This window comes from Netta rufina, assembly GCF_964035555.1.
Source record: "Netta rufina genome assembly, chromosome: 1".
In the NCBI taxonomy this organism is placed as follows: Eukaryota; Metazoa; Chordata; class Aves; order Anseriformes; family Anatidae; genus Netta; species Netta rufina.
The window spans coordinates 63,616,551-63,641,350 of NC_140123.1; the positions used below are offsets into that span (position 1 = coordinate 63,616,551).

The 24,800-nt window shown below is 40.8% G+C and overlaps 1 protein-coding gene across 1 annotated transcript; it reads left to right on the plus strand.

The window, feature by feature from the left end:
- Nucleotides 1-4,136: 4,136 nt before the first annotated feature.
- On the plus strand, nt 4,137-22,848 carry UPF3A (UPF3A regulator of nonsense mediated mRNA decay; the record flags this gene model as incomplete). Its single annotated transcript, XM_084286598.1, has 9 exons — nt 4,137-4,422; nt 10,827-10,933; nt 12,639-12,737; nt 12,833-12,943; nt 16,351-16,406; nt 16,498-16,656; nt 18,007-18,167; nt 19,871-20,165; nt 22,675-22,848. The coding sequence occupies exons 1-9, from the start codon at nt 4,268-4,270 to the stop codon at nt 22,846-22,848; spliced, it is 1,317 nt and encodes a 438-aa protein (XP_084142724.1). The 5' UTR covers nt 4,137-4,267.
- Nucleotides 22,849-24,800: the final 1,952 nt, after the last annotated feature.

The window sequence follows — 24,800 nt, forward strand, 5'->3', positions numbered from 1 at the left end:
AATAAAAAAAATGGCTAACTTATGTTTTAGCTAAATAGAATGGTCAGTCTAAACTGTTATTTCTGCACTGTATTTCAGTATGCTTGTGTTAATATTTACACATTTATTTTCAATTATACCTTTACCACAAAATGTGTATGCTTGGTTATCTTGATACAACTTTCATCCACTTTATTGGGGGCAAGATGTTTGTGTGTATATATATATATACGTTTATACGTTTATACGTATATATATACGTATATACGTTTGTGTGTATATATATATATACACACAAACATATATATATGTACATATATATATATGTACATATATATATACGTATATATATATGTATATATATATACACATACTTGTGTAATTTGGGAAATATTTCCTATACATTTTTTTTATGCTTTACATAAATACGAGGAGACAAGGGATGAATCAAAGTAACTATATTGAAATTTTGCCTTTTTTTTCTTTTTAGCAGTCTTTCTTCATTAATTGTCCTATTAACTAAGACTGATAATATGTTTACTTCTATTTGTGCTGAAGAATGGATATCAAAGACTGGGCTGTTACTGCAATAACAGCAAGTGCTTTGGGTTGTTTTATGGTGTGTGTATGAAGAGCTTTGCATAAACTGAGCTGGAAACTAATGCTCATCCTATTTTCCCCCTTTTTCCCCCGTGCTTTGCTGATCTGCTTGCTGTGCTGCTCAGAAGGATGTGACTGATTGACTCCATTCTTCAGTTCTTTTCCTGGCAGCTCTCTCACAAATCTTCAGCTGGAAGAGGGAGACTTCACCATACAGGCTGCATATGTAGATTAAGCCCAGGGCATTGGCTTTTTTTTCCTCATTATCTAGGCCTTACTGAAGCTGAATGCAAATTCTACACAGACCTGCACTTTAAAATTCAAGGGCATTGAGTGGAGAATGGATAGGGGAAGAGCAATCTGTTGAAAGGTCAAGGATCTTCCCTTGCTTTCCTGTTGTGATGATCCAAAATGGCTAGGCCTGTGGGTATACAGATTGAGACAACACATTCATGGGATTCCGTGATTCACCACTAGCACCTGTTTTTGTGATTAATAAGGCAGATATATATGTGGGTAAAAGCTATTGGATCTTACTCAGAAATAAGTGTGTATATAACAGATACTAGGGATATAGTGCCAATTAATAACAGAAGAAGTTGAAGGTAGTACAAAGGTGATCTGACGTGGGAGAAGTCAGTAATCTTGCAGCAGATATGTTTTGAAAATAATCATAGATTCAGCAGACTTAATACCATGGCAGAGAGAATGCAGTTTACAAATTTACCAATATAATAAAAGCAAATAGATTTATGACAGATTATACTTTTATACATAATCTGTCATAAGTATAGTATTGATATATATGCATAAAATTAAATGGTATTAAATGCATCAAACAGATCCCAGAAAGGGGAGGGCAGTGCTGTCTAAAAGCAATCTCCACACAGACTGACCACAAAGGGTCAAAAATGATCTCAGCCGAGACCAGCCACCCCCAGGAGCAGGGCGACAAGGGGAACACAGCAAGGGGCAGTCTCTGTGTGGAGCATCACCGGGCTGAGGAGGCGATGTCTGCTGAGGTAGCGGATGGGTTACAGATCTTTTCTCTGTCTGACCATTTCTCAGGTTCAAAGAAGCAAACCCCTGCGTTGGTGTCATCAGTGGGGCAGAGTGGTAGGAGCGGGAAGAAAAGGATGGGATGCAGAAAACGTGTTGCTATAAGGGCAACATATCATGACATCGTGCCTCTACAGGTTATCTGCTGGAGTTTGTTTTGTTTTGTTTTGTTTTGGCTGGCTGTTGCTAGCCGTCATTTATTGGCATCAAGTCTTACCTAGAAGGAAACATATGCAAATTGTCCCAGACTGTGAATGACTTTTCCTGGACAATAACAGAAATTCTTGATAAGGATTGGCTGGGCTCCCAGCCCTTCAGGCAGATACAATTAGGTTAGAGCTTGCAAGCTGATGACGTGAGTCTCTTGGACAGGACTTCAGGAAAAGTTTCTTTCTTCATCTCTCTTCTGTTGCCCAGTGTTTTGATCTGTTCTTGTTCTGTCCCAATCCTCATCTTTGTACCTGCACCTCCCAGCGCCTGTCCTGCTCTTGCCTGGACTCTGCTTCCTTGACTGTGCTTGGTGCCTTTCTGGGTTATTCTGGCATTCTGATTTTCAGTTTGGCTCCGGTTAAACCGAGCATTGTCCTTGTCCTCATGAGGTCTTTGGTTAATAATTTTGGCCTGACTTGACCTCAGATTCTTGACTCTTGCTTCTGGTCATTGCCTCAGTTGGCTTTGGCCATGCATACATGTACAAGGGGCCAGGTCTTGATCAGGCTGAGTATCTTATTCACATGTCTCCAAAAGGCATATCCACAGATGTCCTAAATGTAGCCTGCTCTCTTGCTTGCAAGGATCAGCCTCTTCCAGGGAGAGAACTGTGCGAGCTCCTGACCAGTTGGTTAGTCTGGAGGAGAGGGGGCTGAGGGGAGACCTCATTGCTCCCTGCAGCTACCTGAGAGGAAGGTGTGGGGAGCTGGGGTTGGCCTCTTCTCACAGGTAACCAGTGATAGGACCAGAGGGAATGGCCTCAGGTTGCACCAGGGGAGGTTCAGGTTGGCAATGAGGAGCCATTTCTGCTCAGGAAGAGCAGTCAGGCACTGGGACGGGTTGCCCGGGGAGGTGGTGGAGTCACCGTCCCTGGGGGTGCTCAAGGAAGGGATGGACCTGGTGCTTGGGGACATGGCTTAGTGGTGACATTGGTGGTAGGGGGGTGGTTGGACCAGATGATCTTGGAGGGCTTTCCCAACCCTACTGGCTCTGTGACCCCATGGGCTCAGGGGTTCCTAAAGCCTGAGGGGAGGACGGGGATTGGGATGGGGCTGAGGGGCGAGGGGCGCTGCCCCCCCCCCCATCCCCGCCACCGCGGGCGGGAGAGCCCCGCTCTCCCCTCAGCGACCTCTCGCGAGATTCCCCCCTGCCGGCGGCCAGTTCTCGCGAGGCTTCCTTCCCGCGCGGGGCGGGGGCTGTGGGGCGCAGCGCCATGGCGGCGCCGCCGCGACGGGACCCGGAGCCGGCCCCGCTGCCGCCCTCCCCGCTGCCGCCGCCGCCGCCTCCCCCGGCGCCCGGTAAACAGCGAGAGGAGAAAAAAACGGCGCTGAGCAAAGTGAGGGGCGCGGCCGCGCGGCGGGGGGCGGCTCGGCTCCAAGCGGGCCCGGGCGGGGACGGGGCGCCCCGCGGGGACGGCCTGAGGCGGCCTCGGGGCCCCTGAGGCGAGCGGGGGGGGGGGGGAGGGGATAAATCCCATGGGGGTGTGGGGCCATCCCCCAGGAGCAAACTGCTCCAGCACGGGTCCCCCACGGGTGGCAGCTCCCCCCAGACCCCCTGCTCCTGCGTGGGCTCCTCTCCATGGGCTGCAGCTCCGGCCCGGGGCCTGCTCCTGCGGGGGCTCTCCATGGGCCGCAGCCTCCTCCTGGCCACATTCACCTGCTCCACCGGGGGCTCCTCCACCCATGGGGGGGCTGCAGCGTGGAGATCTGCTCCATGTGGGACCCATGGGCTGCAGGGGGACAGCCTGCTCCACCAGGGGCCTCTCCACAGGCCGCAGGGGAACTGCTGCTGCATGCCTGGAGCACCTCCTGCCCTCCTGCTGCACTCACCTGGGGGGCTGCAGGGCTGCTGCTCACTCCTCTCTCCCAGCTGCTCTTGTGCATCTTTTTTTTTTTTCTCCTTTCCCTAAATCCTTGCTCCCAGAGACCCAACCAGCGTTGCTCCCTGGCTCAGCTCTGGCCAGCAGCAGGTCCCTTTTGGAGCAGCTGGAGCTGGCTCTGCTCTGACACGGGGCAGCTGCAGGGCTCTGCTCACAGAGGCCACCCCTGCAGCCCCCCTGCTACCAAAACCTTTACATCTAGATACAGTGCATTAAGATGATGTTATAAGAAGGGACTTAAAAGTTAGTTTAAACCATTTAAAAAAGAAATACTTTTAACATTTTATGTAGCCGCATCTATTTTTGATGATTTTTTAATACCTTCTTGGCCCGATTGCAGTGGTTCTGGAGCTTTTCATTAGAGTATTTCAGTTACCTGGCAGTTCTGCAATGTTAGCAGAATCTGAGATAGGACAATCTTGCCATCTGTCAGCGAGTCCAAGTGGGTAACTCGCTGTGAGGCTAACACTCCAACTCAAACTCCCAGTTTAAGGAAGAGCTTTCAAAAGAGGAGTAATATGATTTGTTTCATCTTTTTCCATGGTATTTAGATCAAGGATAAATCTCCATTTTCTGTTACATACGCAGGTAGTCATTCGACGCCTTCCTCCTTGTCTAACTAAGGAGCAACTGGAGGAACAGTTACATCCTCTGCCTGCCCATGATTATTTTGAGTTTTGCACTGCTGATCCCAGGTGAGGATGAGCTGTTCATACAGGTTTTCAGGTGTTTAAAACCCAATTAAGGTATTTTGGACGTACCAAATTACGTATTTTGTCCATGGAGCCCTTTTCATTAGTTCTGTCAGTTACTTAAAATGTTTCTGAAAAGTGGGATAAAAGTGCAGAGAAAATGCATTCCTGCCCCTTTCTTTTAAACTGGTGATTTTAGAACATTTTTATGTGCAAATATGGCATAGCTTTGTTGGAAACCCTAATGTTTCTTTAAACCTTCATTGCTAAAATGCAACAGGCTGTTTATCGGCTGCGAGAAAGACAACCTAGGGCAAAATATCACAGAAAGTTTTTCATGTGTGCCATTTAAGCTTAACTTAATCGTTTGTTTATGTATCTTTGTATTTATTTTACACGTGTTTTTTTCAAGTAATCCACTTCTATTCGTTTTTGTGTCATTCAAAATTAAGTTATATAGAGAATAATAAGTTAGAATTGCTGGTATATTTATTTAATGTGCTCAGTATCACAGTGGCCAAATACCATCCCCGTTTGAACAAAGCGACTTCTAGAAGAGAAGAAACTTAACCGTTAAAATAAGCCAAACACCCTCTATGCTGCATCTGCACGTGTTCAGGAAAACTAACGGGTGTGATTCATTTTCCCCAGCTTGGCCCATCTTAGTGTGCAGTGAATCATCCTCCACAGGCATCAGGTTATTTTCAGTGACTGCAGACAGATCCTGGATCTTGATTGCAGATCAACTTGTGAAGCTAGGGCCAGGTGACCCCCTGGAGCAGGTAGCTTTTCTTTAGGGAGCTGTCTGTAGCCGATTGCACTTGAATCAATCTAGTTCTGGGCTGATTTTAATTGAAAGGATGCTGCCGCTGTGTTTTAGATGGGTAAATCTGATTATATCAGTTCTCTCTGAATCAATTCCACAAGCAGAAAGGAAGAAATGTCTCTGTTAGCAAAGCCTCCTGGCAGTTCAGTGCATCAAAATAGCAGGTGCTTCAGCTTGAACGGTAGAAGAACCACGTTGGGTGTGAAGATAGAACGGTATTTAGTCTGATTGAAAGTCTTTATATCCACCTGCACTTTTTTTCTGAACCCAGCCATCCATCTTTCCAAATGGTTTTCCTGAAGGCTTCAGTCCCAACTGTTTATTTGATAAAGGGAAAATAGCAGAGGCAAACCAAAAATTCTCCAAAAGAGTGTCTTTGTCCTCAGTGTGTCTAGCTGCACAAATGCTAGGAACCAGTTCAAAAATTGCAATTTTAATTTTCCAGAACAGCCATTGACATAAGAATCTGGGGAGTCAGCAGCTGCAGGAAAGATAAGCAGCTGGCAACAGTTGCAAATACAAAGTTTCATTTTTCTCTTGATGTGGTAAAATTTGGAGCACTCAAAAGTCTTGCTGTCCACTCATCAGCTGCATCCATGTCAGGTTCCTCATGAAAGATTTTGCAGCTTCTTTCTCATGCTGTGCTAAAAATAAAGTCTTATTTTTTATACGTTTATATATTGCTTTGCTACTAGAATTTAGGATTTAGCAAGCAACAAATGCAAATTTTAACCTTTTTTTTTTTTTGGAACAGTGATATCTCTTGATGGGTGTTACTTGGATTATCAGATGCTTTGAATCATTTATATAAACCTTGTAATAAAGTTATGGTCTAGGGAAAAACGTTCTCTTCCTCCTGCGTTTTGGATTCATACCCTCTTCTGCCCTTAGAAATTTGGACTCTCTTGGAGGAAAAAAAGTGTTCTCATTATGAATTTGGATTTTTCTTAGGGAAGCATTTCATATTCACTTTTTCTTGCTTTGTCTTGTTGCTTAAAAATTCTGTTTTCATACAGAAGATGTATTTTTTTTCAGAATAGGTTTATCTTTGTAAGGTGTACGGCTACAGCCCTTTTCAGCAAACTGCACTGTTTAAATGTCTTTGAGCTGCAGTTCTGCAAAAGAATGACTGATTAGTTGCTCTTTCACTGGCCTAGCATAATCTTGCCCCTTTTGTCCACTTTATTTCAGTGCTGACATGTACCCATGTACATCTGTTCGTAATTAAAATCATGATGTGTTCACACGCTCCAGAACACACAGTAAACCTCCAGAAATTGTTCAGGTTGGAAGTGAGGAGCCATTTCTGCTCAGAAAGAGCAGTCAGGCACTGGGACGGGTTGCCCAGGGAGGTGGTGGAGTCACCGTCCCTGGGGGTGTGCAAGGAGAGGTTGGGCCTGGTGCCTGGGGACATGGTTAGTGGGTGACACTGGTGGTAAGGTGTAGCAGGTGGTAGTAGTAGGGTAGTAGTAGGTAGCTTGTAGTTTCCCCTTTTTAAGAAACTTCCTCTAGACATCCTCTACCAGTTGCTCTCAGAGAGAGAACTCGAGGGGTCAAACTGTAGCTGCTTCAACCTTTTTATTTCCAAGGTCATCTCTCCCCAGAGGACAAACAAACATTTGCAGTCCTGCCTGCATGCTTTTGCAAGATACGCATGCATATGTCAACTCCAGTTTTGCTTTGCACTCTAAAGGTTATTTGTAAGTTTACAATGTCTTGTTTTTATGCGCAAACTGTAAAACTTTCATTTTATTAAAATGTCATTGATGTATAACAGTTGCATCCATTTCAGTAAAATCATTTCACAAAGTATGACTATCGTGTCGTATTTCATTCATTTTCCCCGATTCATTCGATTCACTGCATTACATTTATTTTTCTCTCTTGTACACTGGGATCAAAATGCAAGCAAAACGCTGTTTTTGTGACTGACTCCGTGGCCTTGAGGGACGTTTGGTAGCCATGTTACCATGAGCTAGTAGTGCTCATATCAAAAAAGGGAAGGCTCAGTTCATCTCGAGGCGTGCCACTGCCATCCCCTGTATGAATGACAACAGCAGGTGAGAGACCAGAGGATGAACACCAGTGGATTTTAGCTTGAGGTGACAACATAGACAACAGAGTTATCAATTTGGTCACAAATCACTCCCAAATTTAAGCGTTGAGATTTAAGTGTACATGCATGTCAGTCTGTAAGTTCATACAGACCTATATACACATACACCACGAATCACCACCTCGGTAAGTATTTCTACTAAGATGCAGTGGCTGTTTTTAGAGTTTACATGCTACTGTTTATCTTTTAGATAACTGTTTAAATTTGCTTTCCTCTATACCAATCTCTTTACACAATTGTGCTAAAAGTACTTTCTAGAAAAAGTAAACTAAATGCTTCTGTTACTAAACTTGCCATAAAAGCAAGGGTTTAAAGGGATGTTTATTATTAGAGATATGCAGATTGCCTAGAAGATTGAGTACCCTTCAAAACACAACAGAAAACAAACTCTTGAACTGAAGAAATGTCAGACTCATCTGGGTTATTTCTACAGAGATCCCTCTAATTGATATCCCAGAGATGCCAACATTGTGTACGGTGCATCTGCCCAAAACACGATATGGATGGAGAATAGCATTATAGGCAGCAAGCATATGGCAAAATAGAGCCAGCTGGCTGCTTCCAAACCTAGTCACGCAACCTCAGCACCGAATTTCAAATCCCAAGAGAAATCTCTGCCAGCGGATACTTGAAAAAATGCAGGAGGCACACAGGATGGCCCTGTTGTAGTGCACTGCCTGGGGACCCAGCTGGAAGGCAAAGTCCCGAAGAGCAGAAGCTGTTTTCTCTGCTGAATATGAAGTGCAGCAGCGGAGCAGGAGTTTTTCTGCCTAGGAGAGGTTGGTGGCATCAGTCCTGGCCCTGCAAAATGTGTTCCCTGCTCCTCAGCAGCACTGGGGGGTTGGTAGAGGAGAGGTGACAAGGGGCAGTTGCACTTGGAAGTTCAGCTTCTGAAACCCAGAGGAAGAGACATTATTTCATACACAGAGCAGTGCTGAGCACCTCCAGTTTGCTAGTTTTAGTTAGCTTCCCGTTTAGAGAGTGGATTTTATGCATTTATTTTAGGTAGACCGCACACTTGGTTGGATAAGAAGCCTGAAGGGGTCTGAAACACTTCGAGATCAGGCTCTCATGATACACGAAGCACTCTGACATCCAACGGGTGTGCGTACGAGATCTGACTTTGTGTAGGAGTGGCTGCATCAGAGAAACCCTGTAACTGCTAAGCGTTGTCACAGCCATACTTCAACCTTCTGCCCTGATATCCAGCACCAGTAGCAGAGAGACAGCCCTATTTTATTCTGCTGCTGAGCACATCAGTATCCTACTGTGGACAAACATGCCTCTGTATTTTTGTATGTTTTTGCAGAGGTGATGAAGTCCTTGAAGACCTAATAATGTATAGCAACAATGTTGGATCCCTTATTTGCAAGATAAATTCTAAACCTCTGCTTTCCAGAGTCCTGTTTACGTATTACAAGCCTTCTTTTTTCTCTTACTAGTAATTGCTTAATAACCACATCAAATATTTCTCTGAAAGATCCTCTGATAAATCTAAGCAAAAAAAAAAAAAAAAATGTTAGGAAAATATTCTGTCGTGTACCAGGAAAAGATTGCGTTGCCAGAGCAGACAGGAAACAGATGTTGTTGATGTGCAAGCTCAAGGAAACAAGGAAGGAACAAGTCTTTGTATTTTCATTTCTTTTTCGCGATGGTTGTGTGCCCAACCACAGGGTCTAAGTTATACTGCAGAAGAAAAAAAATCCATCTATATGATCAAGCTGTCATTTTTGTTGTATTTTACAAAAGCTGAAGATGGTAAAACACTGCAGTACTTGTTAGATTAGGAAAAGAAACTCAGGGCTTCTTAATCTCACATACCTTTATGTTTTCTAAGTTTTGAAAAATTCTTTAAGAATTTTGGTTGTTACCTCCCTCCTTGGAGGTCTTCAGAAGCCATCTGGACGTGGTCCTGGGCAACCTGCTCCAGGCTGAGCAGGGGTTACACCAGAGGACCTCCAGAGGTCCCTTCCCCGTTCTGTGAGTCTGTGATGCCTGCTTACGCTTCACTCAACGCTATTCCCTTCCTAAAACACCAAAACAGTGAGTAAATATAGATGAAATAGCTATTCCTTAGAATTAGAAGGTGCATCCTCTGCATACTGTAGAGGCACCCTGGAAACAGGTATTCACAAAACATCTGAGCAAGAGAAGCCCTCTAGCTCTTTGTTAAACATTTCTCCAGGCTACGAAGTCAAACACAACTTTGTTTGTTCTACAAAAAGGCCAGCTACTGACAGCAGTGCTCATCGTGGTCACCTTCCAACACCCCAAATGGATGCGTGTTTGAAAATGAAAAAATGATCACCTGGTTTGTAGTGACCGTGGTTCTTCGGGATGCCACGTGTGTGGATCGTGTGATCCAACCCCTGTCTTTGCTCTTTCTCACTGGCTGTGAAATCTGATTCTGAAATAGCTACGGAATTGAAATCTGCTTGTGTTGAGTGTCTCCTACTGCTGCTGGTGAGTTTGTCTGAAGATGGGCCTTGCAGCAACAACATTACGAGCATAGGTATTCTAAAATTACGAGCTTACCTTCAAATACGTTCAGGTATTTCCCATTAAAATGGTTTAATTCATAGCCATTGCTAAAGGCTGTTTAAGCCACACTTTTATACATCCTAATTAGGTGGGAGGGAGAGTTAAAGCGTGTACCCGACACTCGGCTGATGGGTGGTAATGCGTTGAATTACCCCAATCCCACTGTGGTTGGTGATGTGCCAGCTCTGAGGTTTTGACCAAGCAGGCTAACATTTACACACCTAGAGTGGGACCTATGCCAACAAATTCTAGGAGGATCAGGATTGTTTTCGGTAAGTACCTGGTCTTTCTTTCGCTACAGATGTTTGGGATTTTCACAGTAACCGTGCTTCACAACAGGACATTGCACGTATATTCATACACATGTGTGTCGAATGGAGTTTGTTTATCAGTATGTGATTCAGCATGTTATCCTAAGTTATTTAATCTTTCCCAAAGGTGGGAATATCTTTAAATATAGTGACAGCTTGGCAACTGCCACTGCACTGGGAACTTTTACTTTGCCTCCTACTATTTCAGCAACAGAAAACTTAATCTTAACATGCCCAAGAATTTCCCTGAAACCACTGCTGTTATTCACCTCTCAGATCATAAACAATTACACATAAAGCTTTGATCCTGCAAAATGAAAATGTGTGCTCTGTAATGTAGGGAGACCAAACTGCATAGAAACATTTGTCTCAGTTCAGAATAAATTTCACAGTTGCATCCAGGAATTCAGTCACTGAGTTGCTTTTTGTCATATATATCTCTCTGTATATATTTTATATATGCATATGAATACGTAAGGACTTCAATATGCATGCTTAAGTTAGGCTTTTCCCAAAGAGGCTGAGAATTGCAGTGTGATCTTACTGGTTGTAACTTTTTCCAGTCCTGAATGGAATAATAAGTAACAGAAAATAAAATTGTTTCTTGTTGCAGCCTTTATCCTCATCTTTACTCGAGAGCATACATTAACTTTAGAAATCCCGAGGACATCCTTCTTTTTAGAGATCGCTTTGATGGCTATGTCTTCATTGATAATAAAGGTTGGCCTATTTGTAAGATATTACACGTGTCTACATACACATATATCATTTTAGAACATTAATTCATTTCATTTTTTTTTTCTAATGATGCCTTTTTCTGCTCAATATACAATTAATTACATAAAAATACACTGAACCAGAATCTAGCTGCTAGAAGATAATGAAGTGGAAAATGTATTTGTCCGTGCAGTCTCACTTGTCTGCATGGTGCTCGTGCTCTATCTGCATTCGTGTACCTTAAGCAGTCCACTACCAGGATCCTGTTAATGATCCTATGTGAGCTTTGCAGTTCATCACAACGATAGCTTCATACGCTGAAGGCACGAGTGGCTGCATCTTCAGTGTGTTTCTGTGAGATTCAGCTGTGTTATGTGTTCCCATTTTGAGAAAGCAAAACCAAACGAGTTTTCTTCACCATTTTGGTTGCCCACTTTGAGATATGTATGCCGTGACTTTCCAGAGCATTAATGCTCGATAAAACTTTAGAGGTCTGATGTCCACAACTGTGAGTGCTTTCAGGCATGTGTTGATAAGAACTCAGACATCTTGAGTTGCAAGAAAAGGAGTTGCAAGGTTAGCTGCCTTATTTAAAATTTTCAGTCTACAGAAGTTTGTCCAACAGTAAAGAAAACCACTGTAATGTAGGTGTGGGTAAATCCTGCTGTATAGTAGCATTAAATTGCTGTAGCCAAGACATTGTGCTTTGTCTGTAGCTGTTCCTCGCCTCACTCCCTCACGCCTTCTCTAAAAAGATTGCACGGGGAGTATAAAAGAGACTTGGATTTGTGGGTTTTTTTGACCATTGTCTATTCTGAACACTGAATGTTGCAGGGGACCTGTGAAATAGTCTTGTCCAGTCTAACTGGAGAGTTGCTCTCCAAAGAAGCTGGCTGCCAAGATAACAAACTTCTCTGTAGCATTTCCTGTCTGAGATATTTCATATGCCCCATCCCTGGAGGTGTTCACGGCCAGGCTGGATGGGCTTTGGGCAACCTTGTCTGGTGGGAGGTGTCCCTGCCCATGGCAGGGGGGTTGGAACTGGGTGGGCTTCAAGGTCCCTTCCAACCCGAGCCATCCCAGGATTCTGTGATAGGCTTTTACCCTGCATTTGGATGGATCTCCCCAAAGATGGAGAGCAGCACCTTCCTCCCAGTGCATGATTCCAAGATTCTGAAGAAGAATCCAATACACAAGGCAGACCTCAAAGAATAGGTGCCAGCAAACACAAGCGAGTAGTCGTGTTGTCCACCATAAATAGCAAAAAAAAGGAGTTCCACACACTTCACAGAGCAGCAGGATCACTTAAAATTCATTTCCCAGTAGTAATCATTCATTCGTCAGCATGAGATTTTATGTCAATTTTTCCACTCAATGACAATTTTTGAAGAATTAAAAGAGAATTATAAATGATAATGCAAGGCTTTTATTGTGCAACAGCACTCTTCATCTTGACAGCCTTTGTTAGCACGTCAAAATAATATTTTAATAATAATGTTTAAGTGTATAATTCAGATATAAATGTATTTTGTTTTGAATCCAAAGTACTGCTACATGCAACATATCATTAGAAATTTAGGAGGACATTTTAGAGACACCTTTGATTTCAAATAAGGCTGCCCAACACAAGTTTGAAGAGTCTGGAAAATCTTACTTGAATATGAAGAATGCTTCCCAGAATAAAAATTAAGAATTGATCTCTTTTAAGGTTTGGAGTATCCTGCAGTGGTTGAATTTGCTCCATTCCAGAAGATTTCAAAAAAGAAGTTAAAAAAGAAAGATGCCAAAGCCGGGAGCATTGAAGATGGTAAGCATATTTTCTTGATGTCACTGTGAAAAACGGGTTCCATTTCTGCTGTGAATTGCAGAGTATTAACATAATTCAAAAATTTATCTTCGCAGATCCAGAATATAGGAAATTTTTAGAGAGTTACTGTGCTGATGAAGAGAAAATCTGTGCCAATCCTGAGACTCTTTTGGGAGAGATTGAGGCCAAAACAAGGGAACTCATTGGTCTGTTTTCTTGACTTTTCTTATTATTGAGAATATGAAATATATTATTTTTATATCTTTATCATATTACCTGCAAGATATGGCCCGTTCGGTCTGACACAGACTGAGGTTATCACAGTTAAAGTTTTTATCCCCCAGCCAAGTAGTGACAGGAAGCACCTCACCTGTGCTTTTGAGTCTCTGTGCATGCAATCACTCAAAGTTTTGTATGCACAGTGGCTTCAAAGTTAGCTCCTTAGTACTTCTAAATACTTGCAGATGTGTTATAAAAAGGTGGAAGATATATTTTTAAAAGATAAGGTAGCTGAATACTTAAGAACTGATCCCTGCTACTAGCTGCTTTTATTAACATGAAATGATCTCTGTTAGGATTCTGCAAAAGCTTTGAAAGTAAGGCAACACCTTGTTCTCTGTAGGCATGTGGTGTGACTTTCACAGTCTTAGGGGGAATCTTTAAGGAGATAACATTGAAATCTTCCGGGATAAATCACATCAAATTTCAATTGCAGGCTTCAGCAATGTGAATATTGCTGGTTACATTTATACAAATCATGAGTATCAACAAAAAGCCAGTTGTCTATGTGCTGTGATCCGTACTGTACTACATAACAGAACCATGTTTTTTCTTCTTTTCAATTCAGTCTTTGAAAGAGTACCATTATTGGACTGACCCTAGTGACTATGCCACTCCACAGTACTGCCACACTTTAGATAATTATTTGACTATCAGCAAATGCATAGAAGACTGTTACTAGAAAATGCACAAGGCAGGCACTGAAAGATGGGAGAAAAAACAGCTGGAATAAAATGCAGTGTTCAGCATAGCAGTGCAGACTGCTGACGTATTTCTGAGGTCAGAATATCGTAATTGCTAGGACTGTTAGAAAACTGCATGTTAAAGAGAAAAATAAAGCTGTTTACAGAACATAAAGAAGCAGTGCAGACATGAATGTTGAGGAACGTTTTCAGGACTCCTTCTGTACTGAGAGAAAATTTTCCTGGGATAGGTAGGAGAAATCTATTTTTCATTCAAAGTGTGATGTGATGTATATTTTCTCAAAACATCTAAATAACAGTGCCATGTTGCACTGAGAAACACAGGTAATTCTTTCCAAAATGCTGGGGCTTGGCAGCTGCTAGAATGCAGTTTTGAGGGCAACAAGGGTTGTTGATGTGCTGGAACGCCAACTGACAACATTCAGAGCACTTTCTCTTTTCCCTGGTGTGACAATTGGCTAGACAAAAAAAATAAATTCAACCTTTGCTAATATTTCTTTACAGTGAACAAATACCATGATTTGTGCTATTTATTTGTCCCTGCCTGTGACAAGAGTTTATACAGAGAGGTATTAGTTCTTCATATACATAAAATAATAGTGGTTTGGGAAGGTTTGGAAAATAAATAAATTAGAGGAAATGGAAGTGACAGAATTATGGTCATTTAGCTAATTCTGTTACCAGTGAAATAGTTGCTCTTCTGGATACAAAGTTCCCCAACAATTTTTATTTACTGCAAATCATCCTAGTATTTGACAACAAAGTAAAAGCAGTAAAAAAATTCAAAGAAAGTTTACAATTCCAGGAAAGATTTATTAACTTAAAAATATTCTGACTTTTCAGTGAAAATGATTGGTCTTGAGAATTGCAGTTTTCAGAATAACAATGTTGCCTGAAGGCAGCTTTCCATTAGGAATTCTTTTTTTTTTTTTCTTTTTTTTTTTTTTTCTGGTAAATCACAGAAAATCAAATTATTTGGTTCTCTTATAAGTACAAAATCAAAGATTACTTCAGTGGGGAGTGTGTTTATAGCAAAAGTACATCAGGGTTTTGGTGTATTCCAGTTCCAGAAGTGGTAACATGTACTGAAGTCAATGAAAGGCATACCTGGTACTCTGTTAGTAGAACTGGGCCTCACATTCTCAGCATTTCTCCAGGTAGTGTTACCGCAAACCAGCATGCTTTATGCATCACGTCAGATGTGTTAGCTCATCAGTTTCAGTGTGACAGAGAGATATAGAGCAGAATTTCTCTGTAGCAGGATGAAGGTAAGCTCATTCTTCTGGCTTGTTTCTAGAAAGAAAGATAAAGCATAAAAGTTATTGCTGATGGAGTTCTTCACTTAGTAATTTATTTTCTTTCAATATTTTGTAAACATTTTCAGAAAAGCCTCTTAGATTTTCATTTAGAGTAAGGCTCATAAACAAGGTGGGTGAGATTCAGGTTTCATTGGTAAACATCCTTTTGTGGCCTATCCTTTTGATAGCACTTATCACGTGGCCTCTCCTCCGTGCATGTTAGACATTCAAAGCAGAAACACTCAGATCTTTTGGGGATACAGGTTGTGTCTAGATTTTGGCTCTTCCATTTTAAATTTGCTTTAAGAATGTCTTTCTTCATTTTTTTCTTTCCACTTTTTATTCTTTCTTCCACATCATATCATGCATTTCAACTAGTGAATTTTTCTTCTGGTTTCAGGAAGAGTCCTATAAATAGTTGTAGAGCATTTTTTAGTACTAAATATTTTCTGTAACTCTGTCTTGGGACATGTTAAGACTGACAAAATTCTTTGTAACGACTTGCAGCTATAGGCACATGGTTCAAACTTCAATTCAGTGCTGACAGTCATAGATGCCATACATGATAAAGAAATTGATGATGTCTCCAAGCTTTTGTAGAATTTGGGGGTGGTTCAGGCTAGATTTCTGAGCGTGGAGACAGCTCTTTAACATAAGAATGGCTGTGTGATCAGTAGATGATGACCCAAAATGTGTTATTTAGGAAAACAGACTTTTCTTGAATCTGTTGATACCTTGCTGTGCATCCTAGCACAAACCACTTCTCTTTCACTTATCCTGTTTTCCCATGGAATGGTGAATGCCAGATGGGAGTTAAACAGAAATGTTATATGAGAATGACATTTCCTTCATCATGTAATTTGAAATTCGGGATTGAAGAGCGACATGTGAGATTACAGTAACGTGGGCTGTACATGAACAGCAGTCTAGGTGGGTTTTGATGTCAAAAAAAAAAAAAAAAGGTTTAAAGAGGAATAGATCTATAGTAGGAGTAGATACTGAACACATTTATTTCCTTTTTGATGAGCAAGAGAAAAAATGCCATTCTCTGAACTGAAAATACATGATTTTTAATTAAATGTTAAATAATTATGCAGTATATCTGTGGTACTTCTAATCCTAACAGCAAAACAAAACAAAACAAAACAAAAACCAGCAGTGTTTCAAAATGGAATTATGGGAATACTGTCCAAAATATATAAAATAAATAAGTTTGTGAATTATTTGGCTCCCTTGTGGATAAAGCTAGAAAAAAGGGGTTAGTACTGAAGTAAAGAAATGAGTACATATTTTAGGAGTTGAACACTATATCACAAATTTTTTGTGTTTTAGCTAGAAGAACAACACCCCTTTTGGAATATATTAAAAATAGAAAATTAGAAAAGCAGGTACGTTCAGACTTTTGCCTGAAGTTCAACATTTATGTTTCACATGGTTTTCCTTTGGACAATTTACAATTAAGCATTTTGAACTCTTCAGAGAATTCGAGAAGAGAAACGAGAGGAACGAAGGCGGAGAGAACTGGAGAAGAAACGTCTGCGGGAGGAGGAGAAAAGGAAGCGCAGGGAAGAGGAAAGACGTAAAAGGAAAGAAGCAGAGAAGCAAAAGAAAATTTCCGAAAAAGAAATAAGGATCAAGGTATCTTAATGAAAAAATATTCCTCTGATGAAGTTATTTAGAAGTTGCTTTGGTTTCACACTAATACTATTTATACAGTGTGCTGCAGCACATTGGGTCGATACAGTTTTTGCTGAAAGGAGAATTAAAGTAAGGTCTAGACTAAGTACTGTTGTTGAAAAGTCTGACTAATTACCTCAGGTACCGTGCTGTGCTAGTGCAGTTGCAACAACAGGTAACTCAGATGCCTTTTAATAACACTGCCAAATTCTGTGCTGATGTAACCTGACAGAACCAAATTGTTCTGTGCTATCACCTGGGAAGATTATTGCAAATATGGCTTCTAACACTTTGTCAGGTAAATCTTCTTCTAGCCATATCTGCTGAAGGTGTTTTGTGTTTATACTCAAAACTGATTTATTTTAATAATATGCTTTCACCAAATTATTAAATGTTTTGTTATAGTTTATATATAATTATATATTTTAATAGTGTTATAATTATACAGTACACCTACATGGTGTATAAATACTATAATATCTAAAATATACTATAATTTTCCCTGAAAGAAAAAGAAAATACTACCTGAGAGAAACATAGAAGTTTTAAGTATCAGAGAAGAATAACATTTGATTTTTAAGAACAACTGGTGGAAAAAAAGAATGGTGAGATGTTCTACTTATGAAGTGTTAGAAGAGTAGTTTCAGACAGTTGATCCTTCTATAAAGATTACTTCTGTAACGCCAGACACTGCTCAAGCCCTGTGTGGATTATTTCTTGTGAAAGTAACAGAATTCTTGGAAATCTTGATCTCCAAAATTAAAATGTAATATGATCTTTCCTGCTAACATCATATTTTTTCCTCAGTCTCTATTTCTGTCAAGGTGTATTTATATGAAGCACCTATTTCTGTATGCCAGCCTGTCCCAAGTAATTCATATGTTACACATTTTATATGTAATACTTCAAGGAGTGAGCTATTAATCCTGCTCTTTTTGTGGTATTGTAGAGATTCTCCTTTTATTTTGTTGGCAATAACGCTGAGCTCTGTTGTTACTTGATTTCTAAGAAATCATAGACTATATATAAAGCTAAAGAAAGAAGAGCAGGTAAGTGCTTTCTCCAGTACTCTTGGCATATTTAAAAGCATGCTGTTGAGCACCTGTTAATGACCTCCATTCCTTAGCAAAAGTAAACTGACCTCTTAAAATGACGTTTTAAGTTTTATACTTTGCAACATATATTCATAACATTATTAAATAAGATTTAAATATCTTCAGTCTTAATAGGTCATTGATATATTTAATACATTGTTAAAATATCCATTACGACAAAGGAGTTTACATCATAATATACACAAATATTTCTTAGCTTCTTAAGAAGCCGGAAAAGGGAGATGAGCAGGCCAGTGAAAAGCACAAAGAAAAAGATGAAGATGCTGACATTGAAGAAAACAAATGGGAGAAGTCCTCTGGGTCTGGGAGTATAAAATCCAAATCATCTGAGGGCTCACTAAAAGAACTTAAGGAAAAGTAAGTAATATTTATCTTTTGGTCTCCAGGGTATATCTTAAATGCTTTGATATGAAGGCTTAAACATGATGCAAGTGTTTGGCTGTGTGTTTGTCAGCAAGGAGCTGATTTCATTTTGCACATGAACTGTCCTTCTTGTAAGGAGTGTTTGGTAACAACTGACTGACCTGATGGCAGTATTAGTGGATGCGATTTATTGTTTGTGAAGTGCATTGAAATCCCAGGTTGGAAGGATTTCTGCGTGAAAGATCGTTGAGAGTTTCTTTGTTATTTCATCTGTTTCCCCACCAAGAGCTCAGGTAAGGCCCAATTTCTATTACTGATATTGAAGACTAGATTACCTTCAGTGCCCTACAATTCATCACACTGGCTTCGTTTCTGCTGCAATAAGCAAAATGTGTTTGATAAATGGGATAAATACAACGGCAGCATAGTTAGGGTGTGAATGACAGCCTTATGACAGATGCATGCAGAAGGCTGTCAGTCTCTCACTGCCTTTTGTATTCCACATGCAGTAGTCAGAACAAGAGGCGTAGCGTAGTTCTGTCGCTGCTGTAGCCTCATTCCCACAGCCCACCACTCCCACTCTTGCCTGCCCATTCCCCAGGGCTGAATTTTAGAAAGCGACTTCAACCCCCTCTGGAGCTGGGGTTTGTTTCCCTCTCACCGATCAACCACCGGGCACGTGTGTTCCTCATCACCCCCAGTCACGGAGGAGCTAGACAGGTACCAGGCAGTGCTACAGCAGTGAGGCTGGATGTGTCTTCCTGCCTTTTGGGAAGGCCGTTCTCCAGAGCCTCTAGGCCCTGAAGGTAGCATCCAGAGTTCATGACAGTTTTCATAGTTACATTATCCAAAAGAAAAAAAATGGTGTAAAAAGATAAACATTTATTCATATTAAACCAACCTGAATCAGAAACACGTCTCACTGCTTGATCACTACATCATTGGAAAGTCTCCAGCCTCTCTAATTCTCTCTGCTGATGGAATGTGAGCAGACTGACAAAATCAACTTTCCTGTTTCAATTTGAAGTATCAGATATATGTAATATATAAAAAGAAATTACCTGTATTTGCTGCTTTTAAAATTTAATCTATTCTGTGATCTTTCTTCGATATTTGTAGTTTTGCCTTACGAGAGAAGCACACGCTTGCTGAACAGGAACACTGAAGTAAAAGAGAGAGGTGTGGATTGTATCTGGCAGCAAAACATTGCAAACTAACAGTCTATAATATAAACCCATAGTGTAAATTAAATATTATGTTGTGATAAGGCAGTGCTCTTTGACCTAACTAAAATATTGAAAGATAGAGTCAATTATTTGGAGACACCATAAACAAAAGCCTAGAACAACAGTATTCACAGCGTGAGTCTTCTCAAGAGCAGCCCACAGGTCCTGAGCACGCAGCATGTGATTGTGTGAGGACTGTTGGGGAGCTACTCAGGGAGTTGCAAAGAGGGGTAAAGGTTGAAGAAGAGTCCTCCCACAGTAGTTACACAAGAGCCAGATTTTGCTTGGAAAGCTTTAACATTTTGGACTGAATGCATAGTCAAGAGCTGGACATAAAAAAAAATAAGAGCCTTACCATACAACTCATCTAAAGAAGGTTGAAGGCCAAGGAAAACTTTGTGTCATGTCCTTCAACAGCTTTTTGTTACTGTTAATTGCTTGGATTTTCTTTCTTTTCATGCATATTCGTAGGTCACAAAATGATAGTGACAAAGAGCAAAGAGATTTGGAGAGAAGATTTCGAGAAAAAGAACCTGAAAGACAAAGGTATCGATTGGAGGATGGCAGAAAGCATAGAGCTCACTATGAGTTTGACAAGTTTGTGAGAAGGAATGAAGAAGAGCTGAAATGGGGGAAAGGATACAGCCAAGACAGAGGAAAGAAAGGGAACCACACCTACAGCTTCACTGTGGAGGCAGTAGACAAACTGGGTAAAGAGGACAAGTGTGATGACATGGCATCCAAAAAGGAGCGCATAAGAAATAAGGTTCTTTTATTCATTTAGGATAATCTTTCATTAGTTAAATTTGCTTCAAGGTCACAGGTTTTACTTTGGCAAACTCAGCATAAAGATGCTTTTCTTGAGAAAAAGCAGTTCTTTATTTCATTTTCAGTAAAACCCTGACTTCTTTTTATTACTGGCAGAGGACAACAGCAGCTAAAATAAGTTAAGGTCACTGGTCTCTGCTCATTTGTGTGTACAATATATAGCATACTCTCTGTCTTCCTTTCAACCCTGGCATTTTTAGAACGCTATTCTTGGAAGCTTTGTATTTTATGAGTGTGTTAAAAAATGAGATACATCTGGTCTGCAATGAAATTCAAAATCTGTGGCATGCTAGCCTTTTAAAAATATGTTTCCATTACCCAGCCCATAAAATAATTAAATCATGGGATGGCCAGGACATGCCTAATAGGGGAACTGTATGGGCTTTAATAAAAAGCTAATTCAGAAGCCACTGCATTTAGAAGGTGTGAGTGTGTGAACCCTTCAGTGTTTTGTATACCTGCCAGTTAGAAAAGGCTGGTGTTTGCTTACCACAAATGATACTCACGGTCAATGCCAGGGAAGGAACAGGTGCAAAAATGGTGCCCATAGCAGGGCGTACATTAGATCTCTCCCTTCTTGCCTCCCAGAAACATGGGCGTTATTTTTCTCAGACCCTCTGATTTCATGGATGTGCCGAAGTCTTTTTAAGAGGTGGTTATCCCTGTCAGCCTCATTCCTTCTCTGTTCTTCTCTGATTTCCTGCAAAAGATGACAGAAACACTGTTTTGTGTAGAAATGTATTCAGCATGTGAAACCTTTCAAACCAAATTCCTGATCAGTGGCAGAGGCTAGAGCTGGCAAATTGGTCATGTGTGGAGTGAATCCATACGAGTGTACCCAGAGCCAGTCCAGGTGGCCTCGCTGTGCGTGCCGTGGAGGTCACTTGGTGCAAACCCCAGAAGCCCGATGTGCCCGGCTCTTTGCTTATGCAGAGCTCAGCTGGGCAGCGTGCACGAGGTTTATCTCCACGTGCATGAGAACCACTTTCCACGTACACCGACAGCTCAAGCTTAGAGCAGTCAGAAAACTGGCTGGTTCAGAAACAGGAATATGGGAAAAGCGTTTTTCCTCATGTTTGCTGTGCTAAACTTGGAGTCTGGTGAAATATCAGCAGCCATGGTGGGTGCTGGGGGCCTTTTGCCAAGCCTTAAGAAGCCTCCTTGTTTTTAATTCCTCTCATCACACTTCTAGTAGCTTGCTGAGTCTCTGGATTAGTCCACACTTCAAATTCTAGGTTTGTTCCCTACCCAAAATAAGCAATAATGGTAAAATTATTTGCAGTTTTGTTACTTTTTTTTTTTCTTTTTCTTAGAGCATTCGTCACAACAGAAGCTGAGTTTTCCCGCTTACCTACAGAATTAATATAATCAGAACAAGTTTTATACAGACCAAGCATCTTTCTCGATTTTGTAAGAATGAGAAAATAGGAAATTGATGAGCTGTTTGTCATGTAGAAAGATGCACGTTATGCATTTCCTATGACACTACGAAGCACTAGCTCAAATGATCTGGTTGTATGGCCTGATCGTGAATCTTGATATCTGGTCTAACGAGATGGAGAATAAAGTGGAATGAAAAAGACACACAAAGGGAAAATACATAGCAGTAATAAGAAAACACAAACAAACAAAAACAAAGTGAGAGAATAAAAGATCAGACTGACTTCAAGTTACAAAGAGAGATGGAAATTGATACAGTTTGATGTAGAACAATTTCAGCACTCTGCAACTATCGTAAAGTAGGCTGTTTAATTTTGTTTGCTGAACTTAACACGAGAATTTGATCAAAAAGCTCTGGTTTTGGTCAATGGGTTGCCCTGTAATGTTAACAACTGGTATTTGTGAGAGTAAAACACTGTTCCTAGGAAAAGACTTGTTAAGCTGAGTTTCAATAATACATTTCATTATTGAGATTTCAGGAACAAAAAGTGCCCTCAAGACCTGTGGAAGCAAGTTCAAGGTGTCTTTTCCTTGTAAATTGTCTCCTTCCGTTTTACATTGATCAAATCAGCATGTGTCTGATCGAGTCTGCGTGTTTTAAAATCATAATTTGGTTATTATTATCAGTGGGTGAATTCCCCTGCTCCCCTACTCGGTATGGGAGGCATGATGAAGCAGAGCAATAACAATCCAAATGTGTAACACTGTGTCTGATAATTGTCTGCAGTATGTCTCCATGTTTACATCAGTTGTACCCCAAGGTCTTTAAATTTTAGAGTTTTCTTCATTTATTCAAAATACTTTGTTTCCAAGAATAGTGTTGTAAGCAAGACAGATATTAAATACTCGGTTGATTTTCATTACACTTCATTTTTTCCCAGGTCTTATGATACGTAAAGTAATTTAACACAAAATCTACTTTCTTCACAAATATTAATCACTTTAAAATCCCACGTGTGTATCCCACATCGTTTTTCAGAGAGTTAACCGTATCTGCTTCCTTCTAGGATCGTCCAGCCATGCAGCTCTACCAACCAGGAGCTCGCATTCGAACACATACGGGACCTACAAGTAAGACCTATGACTGCAGTGGGAAATCTTTTGAAGATGCTCTCGACAAAAAGTATGAGGCAGATAATTCAGCTGGAGGTGGTTCTGAGAAGAGCGAGGAAGCAGAATAAAACAAATTGGAGGAAAGACTCATGAAAAAGGATGAACTTAAAGGTTTAATGTCGCCACAAAAATCCATAGGGCTGTTCCAGATCTCCAACACCAATAAAATTATCATAGCTCTCCCATACTTCCTGAGAAATAAAGAGTGACTGAAGATGTATAAAACATCTCACAGCAAAGGAATGTGGTTGCTTTTTCACAAAAAGCCGAGCAAGCACCATTTGCCTAATTTAAAAGCAGTTTGATGTTATGTTGGATTTACCTTGAAATATAAAACCTCTAAGAGTTTTACAGGCGCCTTTATACGAAACTTTTCAGAGGCTATCTCACCGTTTACAGTCTGAAGAAATGAAACGTGGATTTGTGTCAGTCTGAAATCCGAGGCACTTCCCAACGTGTTCAGTGCATGGCACGGCGGGCACAGGGCCCCCTCCTGCAGACGGCAGCGGTGGCTGCTGCCACAGGGAACCGAAGCTCTGGAGCCGGTGGGGTTTGCAGGATGAGGCCCACGGTTTGCACAGCTGTGAGGAATGTCCCTTGGTATCTGTACCTCATTGTGTTTACGTCGTTTTTCAATTAACCTTAGCGTCAGATAAGTGTTGTTAAAGCTGCAAGTACGTTGTTGGAGCGTTTGTCATTTTCTGAGCCACTTCTGCCTTTTGCGTTTTAACAGATCTTGTGCTTAAAGCAGAAAAAAAAAGCTAACACAAACCTCAGCACTTAAACGAATGCCTGGTTTTATTAAATTAGCTGTTTTTCATGTTTTTGACACTGACTTTTAAAAAAAAAGTGGTTGTACAATGATGACTTTTTATATGCTAACGTTTCATATAAGTTGCAGTTGCAGGATTTGGAAAACGCAGGCTGTGTGAAAGCTCTGAAGTCCTATTTATTAATAAACACCCGAGCGACAACTGCAAACTGCCATTTTGTAAGAATGGTCAAATTCTGCCCCCTGATGCAAGCATATATATATATACACACACACACATATATATATATATATGCACACACATAGTGCTTCCATTGGTTTCAATGACAGCCGCATGTCTAGGGAAGGGCAAAACACGTTCATTTGTCTTTTAAGGCTGAAAATTTCTCAGTTGTCTGAAACTGGGACCTGCTTTGTCAATTCAGTTAAATAGTAAGATATTAACTTGTTTTGACATCCTCTTTGAACATTTTGTTATTAAGCATATCATCTAGTTGTTCTAAACTGAAGAATTATTTATTGTATTTTCCCAGATATTAAGCATTAAATAGAATAAAAGCAACAAGATTTTGACTGTGATTTTGAGCATCGACCTTCTGCATTTTTTTATCTAGTATTCTAAAAAAAATTAAGTAGGATGCTCTGCTGCTTGGTATTCTTCAGAAGAAGATAAAAATACAGTTGAGAAAGATTTTTAAATATCAAACTACATAAGTGAGGTGCCAGCTAAAATTACTTCAAAGCTGAAGTAAAAACAGCTGTTGGAGAATTATCTGGTTTTATCTCCATCTAAAATTTATCTTGTTTACCAAGTTTATCCTGGCTGCAGAGAATTTGGTTTGCATTTTGGTTCAGCTTCCTGGCTGGGAAGAAAGAGCCTTAACCAGGACAGTTCTGCCGTGGAGTCAGACTGGGCTGAAATCTATACCAGATCAGGGTCAGCATAAAACCAACCATTTCCAGCCTAATGGGGCACCCAGGGGAAGAGGGCAGAGCCCTGCAGGCTCGAGGAGGGATCTCACTTGTGAGAGTAACAGATAAGACAAGGAAAAGAAGAGATTTTGCACATCCTCAGAAACTTGAACTTGCTATTTTTGGCCAACAGTGGCTTTCAGGCAACTCTCTCACCTTCCCATGAGTGCCTTGAGTAAGTATCTCTTGGTAGCATGGTAGGCGATTAACTAAATACAGTTTATTTAGCAGTAATTTTCCACTTGGGGTTTCGTGTTTCCCATCTCTTTTAGTTAC